The sequence below is a fragment of the Astatotilapia calliptera genome, chromosome 2 (assembly GCF_964374335.1).
Source record: "Astatotilapia calliptera chromosome 2, fAstCal68.1, whole genome shotgun sequence".
NCBI classification, from domain to species: domain Eukaryota; kingdom Metazoa; phylum Chordata; class Actinopteri; order Cichliformes; family Cichlidae; genus Astatotilapia; species Astatotilapia calliptera.
This window is the reverse complement of record NC_137423.1, coordinates 6,607,697-6,620,644: the sequence shown is the minus strand read 5'-3', so window position 1 is coordinate 6,620,644 and position 12,948 is coordinate 6,607,697. Positions and strand designations below refer to the sequence as shown.

Here is a 12,948-nt window from a genome sequence, read left to right as displayed (position 1 = left end):
AAATACAGTGACCTTTTCTCTATTGGAGTAGGTAGTGGACAAAGCTATAATCATTTTCCGTGTAGTCATTGCCTGACTTCCCTTACGTTCATCAGGGTGCAGCCTTGAGAGGTATGATTGAGGTTATTTTTTTCATTTTTTTTTCCTTCTGCGCTCAACATACCCCTCCGCCTCTTGTGGACTATTCCAAAGGGCAATGTAAGAGCGGGCAGGCTGCTATTAGAAAGCCAATATATTTGATATGGTTCATGGGTTACTGTACGGACTGATCTGTGGCCTGTCAAGTCGTGTTAGTGTTCATACAGGTTGAAAAGGCAGACCACAGAGAAAATCACACTAATCTTGCACTCATAAAACCCCTTGTAAATGAAGTCATCCTCACAAATCACACAGCTTCATGATTTTATTTATGTTTGCTGCTGAATCACCATATAAGCTGTGATGTTTGGCTCTCTTATTACGTCTTTTCCTCCTTTTTTCCCCTCCTACACACAGTGGTCAGAGATCAGGGTTTGTTGCAGAACTGCAACCTTATAGTCTTCCAGAAATAAATCTGTTACTCAAGGACACCTTTCACACATACGGTTTTTGGTTATTTTTTCATTTTAAATCCTCAATTCCTTAACCCTAGAATTCAATGAATACTGAATGACATTGTAGCCCTTGCTATTTTAAGGGTCACTTTATTTGAAAATACATTGCTTACTGCAAAATACAAGCTGCTCCATCTCTTCTGGTCATTCAGTTCCCACTTGCAGCAAGGTGGAGGTACTGCACATGTACACTGAGGGGCACATTGACCTTGTAAACAAACCCTCTCCTTGTGGTTTCCAATCAAAGTTATTAGAGTTTTGTATTTTTCATGAGTTTTTATTCATATTTAATTTCAAATTTTTTCTTTCCATCCATTTTTAATTTGTTAGTTTCAAGAGTAGGTCCATTTAATATTTATTGTTTGAAATATTTAGTTTTAGTTCGTTTAGTTTAAGCTTTCAATTTATTATGATATGGTTAGTGTTTGGCATGGCAAAATGTTTTACGTTCAGACAAACACTGATGCCTTAACGTACTGGACTTGTAAAAGTCATGCTTGTATTTTGTGCATAAAAATAATTTTCAGACTCACCTCTTATGCAGCCATTGACATGCTCATCTGTAATGGCTTTCACAGTACAAAAACCTGTCCTGTAAACATGTCAAGTGCCAGTAAACATCTGGACCAAAGCCTCCTCATCCTTGTTCTGTTGCCACATTTGATCAAACTGACAAAACCTAAAGCTAACAAGAGTTTGTCTGCATTTTAGTTCATTTTAGGAACACAACAATGTATCAGTGCTTTTTTCTTAAAATCGAGTTTTCTTTGGGGTTTTTTACCATTTAAGTTTAGTTTAGTTTTAAGTATACTGACCTTGTTTCTAACCTTGTTTGTCAACTTAATTGGTAAGGAGCTGTTAATTCATTTAGGGACTTTTCTTAAACAGTTCATAATTTATTTTAAAAGATCCAAATGGTTAGAAAAATATAATGAATACCAACAAAAATAATACTGGAAAAGTTTATATATTGATTAATTATGACATTATCACTAGTCTATATCTTGTAGGAAATAATCGCTACGATTGAGATGAAACACCAGGTTTTTAAAAGATGTTCTCATGGTTACCATGGTTTTGTTCTACAGAACAAAATGATATTTAGAAATGAAATAATAATACCGTGTCACATATTATACTATACTATACTGTGAATGACTCTCATTGTTCCTGTTCCTGTTCTTTTGCACAGTTATAGTTACATTCTCTCTTGAACCTCTGTGCACATGTATGTTGAGTTTTGCCTAAGAAGGGAGCACACAGGGAAAATTTCCCATTATGATAACCTTAAATCAAAAATTTGAAACGAGTTTGTGTAAAGGATATTGATCTTTTTTAGGTAGCTCTTGCACTTTTGCCAATGTTAGATGTTAGCTTAGATAGGCCACGCTGAAAAAGGTTTAGCCTAGGTAGTAGACCAAGATCATAGAAACCATCAAAAGACCATAGAAATTCTGTAGCTTGTATTGACGACAATGAAAATATTCATTAGTGAAGCAAAGACAGTGAATCCCAAATTTATAGAACTGCACTGTTTTCTTGTCACATTCCTAGGCTTATAAAATATTTGAAACCTCAAAGCAGAGAAGTGGAATAAAAGAGCTGCTGGATCCATTCACCATAAGGGTGGAGTCTTTGAACTACTAAAGTTAACTGATTGATTGATTGACTGATTGATTGTTATTGTAAATATGCTTGTCTAGTTAATCATTTTCTTTCATCAGTCCACTCAGTGGGAGGTTTTCAGGACACATGGGTGTAAATATGAATTAAAAAAAAGAAATGTATTTCTTTGCTTTTTCCTACTGTGAATGGTTTACAGTGAACTTGACTTGCATAATTTATGGATCTCACTGACACTTTGAGTTGAGAAAAACACCTTCCTGTATTGATGGGAATTCCCCGAGGGGCTAGGGGACAGGGAAAAAGCCTGAATTAGATCCAGCCCTTGACAGGAGCCTAAATCCAGGCTTTCGATTTGTGTCTGGCAGGAACCTGTTTAGATCACGAGTTAAAGTCAGACAGAAGTGTAATGCTCTACGCCCCATTGTGTGTTTTCTAGGCTTTATGGTGCACAACAGCTATCCGGGTCCATGTGAACACAAGTACTGTGGCTTGGGACGCCATTGTGTGGTCAATCATGAGACCGACCAAGGGGAGTGCAAGTGCTTGGATCACTGCAAACCACACTACAAGCCGGTGTGCGGTTCAGATGGGAAACTCTACCAGAACCATTGTGAGCTCCACCGAACCTCGTGCATCAGAGGACACAGGATTACCATCATGCACAGTGAAGAGTGCTTCTACAAAGGTAAGAAGCTTTGTGACATATTTCTCATGACAGATGTGTTATCTAGTCCACCTTGTACCTTTAGTAATGAACAGTATATGAAGTCAAAATGGCCCCGTCACTTGCAGGATTTAACATATTTAAGTTGCCATTAGAAATACCTTTGGATACACCCACTGCTTATTGTAACAATGTTTTACATCAGTAAAAAGTCCTGATTTGAGCAAATCTTCTTTAAGCAAATCTGTTCACTTGACAGTCATCTTGGTAATACTTCTGAGAGGTTATTTGGGCAATGTTTTTTTAAAGGCAGTGCTTAAATATGGTGGTTACCTGGCGATAAAAATTGCATGTGTAGGAAACGTCTAGAAAAACTTTACATTTTGTCTCTATCTTTGCTGTTGTGAAATTCCATCCATCCATTTTCTTCCGCTTATCCGGGGCTGGGTCGCGGGGGCAGCAGCCCAAGCAGAGAAGCCCAGACCTCCCTCTCCCCAGCCATCTCCTCCAGCTTATCTGGCAGAACACCAAGGTGTTCCCAGGCCAGCCGAGAGATATAATCTGTCCAGTGTGTGCTGGGTCTCCTCCCGGTGGGACATGCCCAGAAAACCTCGCCCAGGAGACGCCCAGGGGGCATCCTTGTCAGATGCCCGAACCACCTCAGCTGGCTCCTTTCGATGTGGAGGAACAGCGGCTTTACTCTGAGCCCCTCCCGGATGGCTGAACCTCTCACCCTATCTCTAAGGGAGAGGCCAGCCACCCTTTGGAGGAAACCCATTTCCGCCGCTTGTATTCACGATCTCATTCTTTCGGTCACGACCCACAGCTCATTGAGAGCTTCGCTTTTACACTCAGCTCTCTCATCCCAGATCCGGAGTGGAAATTTCCACATAGATTTCAACTGATGATTTTATGGGGTATTACAACATATAGAAATTTGTTGTTGTCATTAATATGTTCTTTCTCACAAAAATTGACTGTGAGTCAGAGCCTGTTTAACGAGCCATGGTTGGTGTAGGTAAACATGTACACAGTAAAGCAGTTATCCAGTATGGCATCTGCATTTTCATCTTGTCATAGAGAAAATAATGATGTTGTTGAATTCATGTGGGAGTTTTATACAAGCAAACATCAAAAGCAGCATAGTAATTAGCAAGATATCAGCAGAACAGTTATGGTTGTGAAAAAGATGCATGCTTTGCTTCACATTTAGATATGTCATGTCAAAATTCAAGCAGATGATGTTAAAAAAAAATCTGCCTGAATAACCAAATCAAAATTAACACATTACTGAACATGCAGACATCCATGACATTTTATTTACATTTACACTACCGTTTTAATACCGCATAGTGAAAGGAGCTTAACAAAGAGGACGCTACCTGAAACCAGTCATATAGCTCTCTCTGGTTTGCAAAGCACACTTTAGAGGTAGGAGCAGGTGGTAGTGCTGTTGTGTTCATATTTCCCCAGAGAAGGCTGACTGCATTCTACCATTGATTGTATAAACATACCAATTATTCTTAGTCCCCGGAAACAGGCTCTTCTCCCTTCACAATGCTAGACATCACTGAAGTAAAAGCTCCTGACACTCTGCACCTTTTCCTTTCAGGTCAAAGGGGATTGATGAAAAATCCTCACATACAGCATATGCATAATATTCATGAGAGACTGCATCTGCATTGATTTGACAGGGTTTCTCCACATACTTGTTAACTTTGAAAAGTAACTTCACAAGAGACTAGGAATGGTGCTTGGATCTATATAGTGTCGCACATGAAACTCTCTGCGGTCCTCCTTACAGAGAGTTTTGAGGACAACATTCTCGGGATGTAAAACCAAAATAAACCAAAACAAAAACAAACAGCACATCCTCCTTACCCAAGTATGCCTTCTTCCACTACTGAAATGTTCAATTTAAAGATGAACAAAGCCTAAGTGTAGGTAGGAAAACAAGCATTTACATCAATTCCCTTTACAATACAAGAGCCGGCATACAAACCATCTTAAAACTGCAGCCTCATGACTTGGAATACGTTAAGGGAGCAAAAAAGCGATGCAGGTAAGGCAGTGTTAACACTTGAGCATGCATTTTATCCTAAAAACACAAAACGGCATCTAGATCAATGATCCTCCTGTGAGTGACTGTCCTAACTAGCTTGCCACATGTGCCCTGTCCTGTCAGGCTATCCCCTCCCCACTCATCAGCATCTGTTCGGAATGCAGAGTGGGATATTTGACCAGTGTCAGGTGATCAATATCAGATCAACAAGAGCCAAAAGAAGGGGGGGAAACAAAGGCTCTTTTTTTTCCTTCTTTTTTTAAACATTGCATCCTTTGTTCAGTCCGGATAGTTTTTCTTTCTGCTGTGACTGATATGTAATCAATTTCTCATCGGATAAAAGCTCCAGGGAGAGGACACAGGAGCCTGTTGGAGCGATTAGTAATCACAGTATTATTTTTCTCCTCTGCACTTTAAAATATTTAGAAATTAAACCATAAATTATATTTTTAAAAATTGTTTGTGATTTTAAACTTTACATTGGAAAACAAAGCGATTGCTTAAATGTTAGACAGCTTCAGGGAATTTGTTCTTTGTTGCAAGTACAAAAGGCAGCATAGCAGCGAGAGGAAAGGAATAATTGAGCAAATGTAATAGGGCTTACAGCCAGATCTAGATGTAATTATGATCCAGGGATTATTAGTGGGTAAAGCAGAATGTGCCCTCAATGGCATGTTAAATATGTTACTTGATTATTTGTCCTCCAGGTAATGGGTCCAATTTATGTAGCAACAGGAAGATATATACTCATTATCATAGCATAATAATGACTTTTCCTCCCTTCTTTCAGCATTAGCTGCCTCTAAAGCGCTTGCTTGGGTCCAGACCTTTGAGACTGTGGACTGTTTCTTTTGGTGCTGTGACATAAAACAGCAGTTTCTAAAAAAGAACAGTCATCAACTTGTCGGTTGACTAACAATTAACCAATCAGAACCATGAGTGAGATTAAAGCTGTATTAAAGCTTTCATTAGTAGAGGGTCAAGTTGTGCTCTGTCACAGGGATGATTTAAATGGCCAGTTCTTACTTAAAAAAACAAAACAAAACATCCCCAGATATTGTTACTGAACAGTTAATTGGGGAATGGAATTGGACTGGTGTATATGGCATTTTATTTACCACAGCATTGCAAATTTAGAATTGGTAATTAAGTTTTTAAGCATCACTTGCACCACTGTGCTGCAAACTGTAGTAAGGTGCACATTGTACTTCTTTTTTTGAAATTGCATAAATTCAGGCTGATATTTATTGCTTGGCTAAGGAAAATCAAGTCCCTTATCCCATGACATTATTGATTGTGCACAATGTAAGACTGAAGATCTGACAAATCTAATGTTAGACTAAAGAGTTAAAGTTACCTTATTATATACAATAAAGCTTTCATTTAGATTTGGAAGATAGCTAAGCCATTTGTGAAAAGCTTCTTTTTCTTCTTTTCTCTAATGAAGAAAGCTGTTTAAACCAAAGAATTCTTACAAAATTGGAGGGACTAATGCTAATAAACCTGCCGTGCTCGGAAACAATATACATTTTTCCTCTATTCGGTTTGTTTTTACCATAAGCAGTATATAGAAAGTCATTTAGAAAAAATCAGATTATAAATCTGAATAGACAAGGAATAATGACTAACTATAGATATTGGCAAAGATATGCACTCCCTTCATGCTTCTTGGTTAACACTTTCAAGCATAATCTGTCATTCTAAAGTGAAAAGGAAAAAAATCAAGGTAAGTAGTTCACAGTTCCAATATTTGATCAATAAACAATGAATTGAAACTAAGTTTACTGGGTTCATGCTGCTAGGATCTTAGTGTTGAATTTGAGGAGGTGGTTTATGATGAACATGTTTGGCGCATATTTTTCTAAAGGCTTTTTTAAAACTGATGCTGCCCTTGTCCTTCTTTGGATGCGAATCATAGGTATTATTCAGATATGCTATATTGAATTACTGTTGAATATTGAATTAATACACAGAAGGTTTATCTTATACAGCATAAGGTGCGGTATACTGTTCAACATATTAATCTTGCTGTATTAGGTGACAATTGGTTGTTTACTTCGAAACACAATGCTATAACTGTCATGACATGCAAGAGCTACTAACGCTTTGTTGGCTGGGACAAATTGGTTCATATTTTTGTTGCTGTTGGCTATACAGATGCTGATAAAATGATGACTGTCAAACAGTCATCTGCCAATCACATACCAACACACATTTGTTAGTCTAACTATCTATATTACTTATAATAATAATTATAATGGATTGCATTTATATAGCGCTTACTTATATATTCAGTTTTCCCTTGAGTACTGTATATGGTATATGATAGTTGAGAATTAAAAAAAAATCTAAATGCTGATCTGAATATGTTCATCAGCGTTACCCATGATGCCATGGTGCCTTGATTTATTAATAGATGCTGTTAAACTGTACAGTTATTTAAATGTCATTGTGATGTCTTAATGAGACCACATATCATCAGCAGACAAGCCCAGGATCTCTTGAAGCAAGAGATTTTGCTTCATTTTAATTTGACAGACAGACAATTAGCCCTCTAGGCCAGCTTTAACATAGAGCCATGAAAATGATTGCTTTTGAACTGACATCCATATGCATAAAAAGTTGAGTCACTCTTGGTTCTGGTCCTAGCTGGATGGATCTATGTTGGAAATGGACAGGGCTTGTCAGCCAAACATTTGCTGGGCCTTTTATCTATTATGAAAGACAGGATAAAAAATGACAGCCATGTGTTGACTGAAGCTTCTCGTTAGCACCGGGGAGAACACATGACCCCCATTTTCCTCTCACACTGCACGGCAACTTAACCAGGATCGAATCTGATTGAAAATTAAGTGGTGCACAAAAGCCTGTCCAATCTGTGGAGGGCAATGTGGGCATGAAGACGAGCAATCTCTGCAGTGAGCAATTGCCACAAGTGGAGACAATTAGGGCTACGGTTGCGCCACATCAAGCAAGTGGTTACAGTGCATTAAGTGCATCCAATTATGTGGGAGATCATACATTGAGGAAAAACTTTAGACATTCAGCTTCCAGTAAAATTCCTGCACCAGTCCTTCTTAATTTTTTATTTACTACTAACTGTATTGTTGCATTGCATCACTTACTTTGCTGTTGCATGCTGCGAGATGGATGAAGTTTTACTCTTTGATCCTGTCTGTGTTTCAGCTTTGGGGATGAACTGATGTTATTACTTGACATCATACCTGTATGAAGTGAAATGGTGTGCTGGAGACTTCTGGCAGTTGCATAACATATTGGTTTGAGCATTTTGGAAGAAGACACATTTTTTTCTCTGTGATTTGATAGAGTTAGAATTATTGCCATAGGCTCAGAATATAAATGAATTCTCCATTCCTGTGAACATGTGCAAGATCATGTGGTTCAGTCCAGCGTTTTTTTCAAGGTTACTGGATTAAAAAACAAAACAAAAATAAACCGAACAAATACATGACCATGTTTCAGAGTTACAATTTTCCAGTATTTGTTAATGAACAAGATATACATTATAATTTCACAACTCCTTCTCATGCTAGAATTAGTGTCAAAATATTTTAATTGAAATATATTCTAGATGTTTAATATTGTTTTATTATATCGCCTTACCATGGTATTGTGATTGGTGATTATTGTTTTTATTCTGCTGATAATCTTGAATTTTGAAGCAACTTGCTGTAATATAGTAATTATAACAGATATTTCTTGTGTAACTTTAATTTTACCAAACGATTAATATAACATAGGCTCTCTAAATAGGATTTACGATTTACGGTTTTAGAGACTTCTTATACGGGCAGAAGTGAAACTGTCTAAAAATGACTAAAATGTCAGCTTCAAGGTTTTACACACAAGTTTCAGTTTCAGGTTTCAATATTTGGTATATCACCAAGTAATAGGCTGTGTTATATTTTCTGAATGAAGACCCAAGAGGTGGCATACATAATAAAAACAGAATTAGAAGAATTAGGCCTGAATTTACCATGTCAGAGAGGCTGTTTTAAAAGGGAAGTAACCAGTGGCTGAAAGCAGGATCATTAGTCGGAAAAGACTTCCATGAAAGTTGAACCAATTTAGGTCATGGCCATGGACAATAATACCCAGTCTCATAGTCCACAGATTAAAAACATAGAATCAGAATCAGAATAAGAAAGGGTTTTATTGCCAAATGTTGAGCGGGTTTACAACATTAGGAAATTGCTGCGGTGCTTCAGTGCAAACATACTGTTATAAATACTGTTATAAATTAAGCTTAAATGGACATGAAAATAAAAATGAGAATAAGAATTAAAAGTGCTAAGTAGATAGATAGATATATACATGATATATACATGAGTGCAGGTGGTGATCAGTGCCAAACATGGAATGATGCAGTGAACACAGCGTAGGGTCATGTGTTAGTGGTGGGAACAGTCATACGGTTATTGTTCATGTGTTCAACAGCAGAGGGGAAGAAACTGTTCTTATGGCGAGAGGTTCTGGTGCGAATGGACCGGAGCCTCCTGCCTGAGGGGAGCAGGTCAAACAGACTGTGTCCAGGGTGAGAAGGGTCAGCTGAGATCCGGGCTGCACGCCCCAGTGTCCTGGAGGTGTACAGGTCCTGCAGAGATGGGAGTCTGCAGCCAATAGCAGTGAGATCAAGCAATACAAGAATGGAGTAAAAAGTATCAGCAATGCGTAAAACATCATTAAAAAGCCATGAAATAGCAGATTCCATGCTGCGGTATAATTTGAGACCACTTTGAAACACCATGACTTCAGACTTCAGACAATACAGTGCATAGATTGGTTAAAATTTGACTGATCTCTAGCACCTACATTGTTATACATACACACATGGACATAATGCTGCATGTTTAAAATATCGTTGCGCTAAATCTGTTAAAAGATGGGAAATTCTGATTGTAAAAATCCATGACCCAGTTAAACAAAGTAGCTTCTTGAAGCACCCAGAGGGACTGATTTGTGATATGCACATATTTGTCAACAGTTAGTAAAACGTGAAAGGTAGACGGGCTCAGATTAATTAAACCAATTAGATCTGAGTAATCTTAACTATAAAATATATAAGGGGCACACTGTATGTGTCAGAGCAGAAGGCATACATGATAGTAAGAAGATTTGGGGTAAGGGGACTGATGATAGAATTTTTGTCTCTGAAGCAAATTCTTGGCTTATGAGAATGATTTGTAATTCAGTCTGAAAAATATTTGTTTCGTGTAGCCTTAAAAGCATTTTGATATTAATCATTTGCCAAATTTGATACGACACTCAAAGACTGTCTTTTTCCCATGTCCACTCTGTTCTCCTGCCCTGCTGAGTGCCAAAGTAGACTCATTCTATCATATTTTATTATTATTACTATTTTATTTAATGCAGGACTGTAATAGTTACACTTAGGCTCTGTTTGTAAGTTTACGTTAGCATCATTTGTGCTTCAGTATATGAAAAAATGTGAATGAGGCTGCCCCCCAAAAGTGATGTCAAAATCACATGACTTGGCACCTGCAGTGATTGACAGTCTTAAAGAAACAGACTAGGATAGGGGAATGTTGCATGGATGAGAAATGTATGATGTTACTGATACGTGGCACTGATATGAAGATGTTACTGACTTGCTTGGAACGTGCAAGCAGAGAAAACTGGCTGCCACTGGGTCTAATTTATCTACTGCTTCTTTGTAAGGAAAAAAGAAGAGTGATTAGGAGCAGCACACCATTTGGATCATCAAAAAGATTTTAGGTGTCCCTTGTATTTTTGCATCCATGCATAGCTTGGCTTATAACAAAAGGTGAGAAAGAGTTTTTGCTTTTAAACTCCAGTGAATAACAAATATTCCCCCCCCCCAAACCTAAATTGTTAAGGACATTAAATCAACTCTTAATATTGTAGAGCAGTAGTTCCCAAACTACCGTACGCGTACCCTCGGGGGTACGCAAGTGGCTGTAGGTGGTACGCGTGGGTTGGGGTTGGAGTGGGGATCAAAAATTTTAAAAGCCGAAATTTGCGCTAATGAAGTTTTATTTGACTGTTAAATACATGACTATATACCACCCTCTGGTGTTCAGCAAAAAAATAGCTCTGACAAAATACATGGGCGTGATTTGCCCAAATGACCCAAATGACTGACACCTAACAGTTGAAGTTGCCTCCAAGCATTCAGTGCAGCGCGAAAATGGACAAGTGGTTAACAAGAAAAAAAGGCCCTACCACAGAGACACCGGCCACAACAACCAATAAGCTCATGTCTGAAGATGCATTTTCCAGTGACCGCACAGGTGATTGTTCAACAACAATGTGTTCGTCAGATTTGGATGCTAGCAGGGATGTATCTGTGGTTACTAGCCAAGTGGCTAGCATAGCTGGAGCCAGCCATGTGGAAAGTGATGAAGTGTCTGATGCGGAGCGTCAAAGTGGGAGAAAGCATGACAGCTCGGACTGTAACACAACCTCATCAAAGAAGCGCAAATATGATGACAATTATATTTCGCTGGGGTTTACGTGTATAAATATTGGTGGATTTTCCCGGCCACAGTGTGTTATTTGTGCAAAAGTATTGTCTCAGAACTCAATGAAACCTTCACTTTTGCGCAGACATTTAGAGACAAATCATCCCCATTTGAAAAATAAACCAAGGGAATATTTTGAGCGACAGCTAAAATCACTTTCAACAAGTAAAACCTGCATTCAGGTGCCAGATCTTATGAATAAAAACAGACTACAAGCATCTTACATGGTCAGTTACAGAGTGGCTAAAAACAACAAACCCCACACTATTGTGGAGGACCTCATTCTCCCTGCTGCTTTAGATATGGTAGGGACAATGTTGGGGGAAAAGGCAAAAAAGATGATACAGTCCATTCCATCATCAAACAATACTGTCTCACGGCGCATCAATGCAATGTCAGAAAATGTTTTACAGCAGCTACTTCTGCGCATGCACCACAGTGAATTTTATGCAATACAGCTAGATGAGTCCACGGATGTGGCTGGCCTGGCGCATCTTCTCGTATATGTGCGCTACATTCATGAAGGAACCATCAAGGAGGACATGCTGTTCTGTAAACCACTGGAACAAAGGACAACTGCCGCAGATATTTTTCAAAAGCTGGACACATCTGTACTGATGCGCACGGGCCATGACTGGGAGACACGGAGGTGTGGTTTCGCGTGTGCAAGCAGTCGCGCCAGATGCCTCCTGGGTACACTGCAGCATCCACCGAGAGGCTCTTGCTGCAAAGGGAATACCTGTCCGTTTGAAACATGTTTTGGACACGAGTGTAAAAATGGTTAACTTTGTGAAAGCCAGACCGCTGAACTCCTGCTTATTTGCTGCGTTGTGCAATAAGATGGGCAGCGAGCATGAGACATTATTACTCCACACAGAGATTCGCTGGCTATCTAGAGGGAAAGTGCTGACCCGTTTCTGTGAGTTGAGGGATGAACTTAAAGTTTTCTTCAATAACCATCCCTTTGAGCTGTCTGAACATTTGCATGATGAAGAGTACCTTACGTGCCTGGCTTATCTGTGTGATATATTTTCTCGTCTGAACGAGCTCAATCTCAGATTACAAGGCGTTTCTGCAACTATATTCAATGTTCAAGATAAAGTTGAGGCCATGATAAAGAAGTTAAACCTTTGGAAGAACTGCTTGGATACAAACAACACTGAAGTCTTTCCTGTGCTGCATGATTTTCTGTGCTCTAATGATCTCACACTATCTAAAAGTGTAAAGCGCGAATGTAACGTGCACCTTGAGGAGCTGGAGGTGCAGTTACGCCGATACTTCCCAGAGACGGGCGGCTCAAATGATTGGATACGTCACCCGTTCACCGCCATGCCTACTTCGTTATCACCGTCTGACCAGGAGAGCCTAATTGAAATCGCCACAGATGGATCTCTAAAAGTTGAACACGCTCAAAAGAACCTGGCGGATTTCTGGATAGGGCTGCGCACTGAACAGCCCGCGCTGGCTAAACGCGCTGTC

At 39.0% G+C, this 12,948-nt stretch overlaps 1 protein-coding gene across 2 annotated transcripts in view; it reads left to right on the top strand.

Annotated features, from left to right (window-relative positions):
* Positions 1-12,948, top strand: part of fstl5 (follistatin-like 5) — a 198,655-nt gene that overhangs the window by 67,575 nt on the left and 118,132 nt on the right. For both annotated transcript variants that reach the window (XM_026182987.2, XM_026182971.2), the window contains exon 4: positions 2,656-2,904. In XM_026182987.2, coding sequence (XP_026038772.2) covers positions 2,656-2,904 — 249 coding nt within the window. The remainder of the gene's footprint in view (positions 1-2,655; positions 2,905-12,948) is intronic.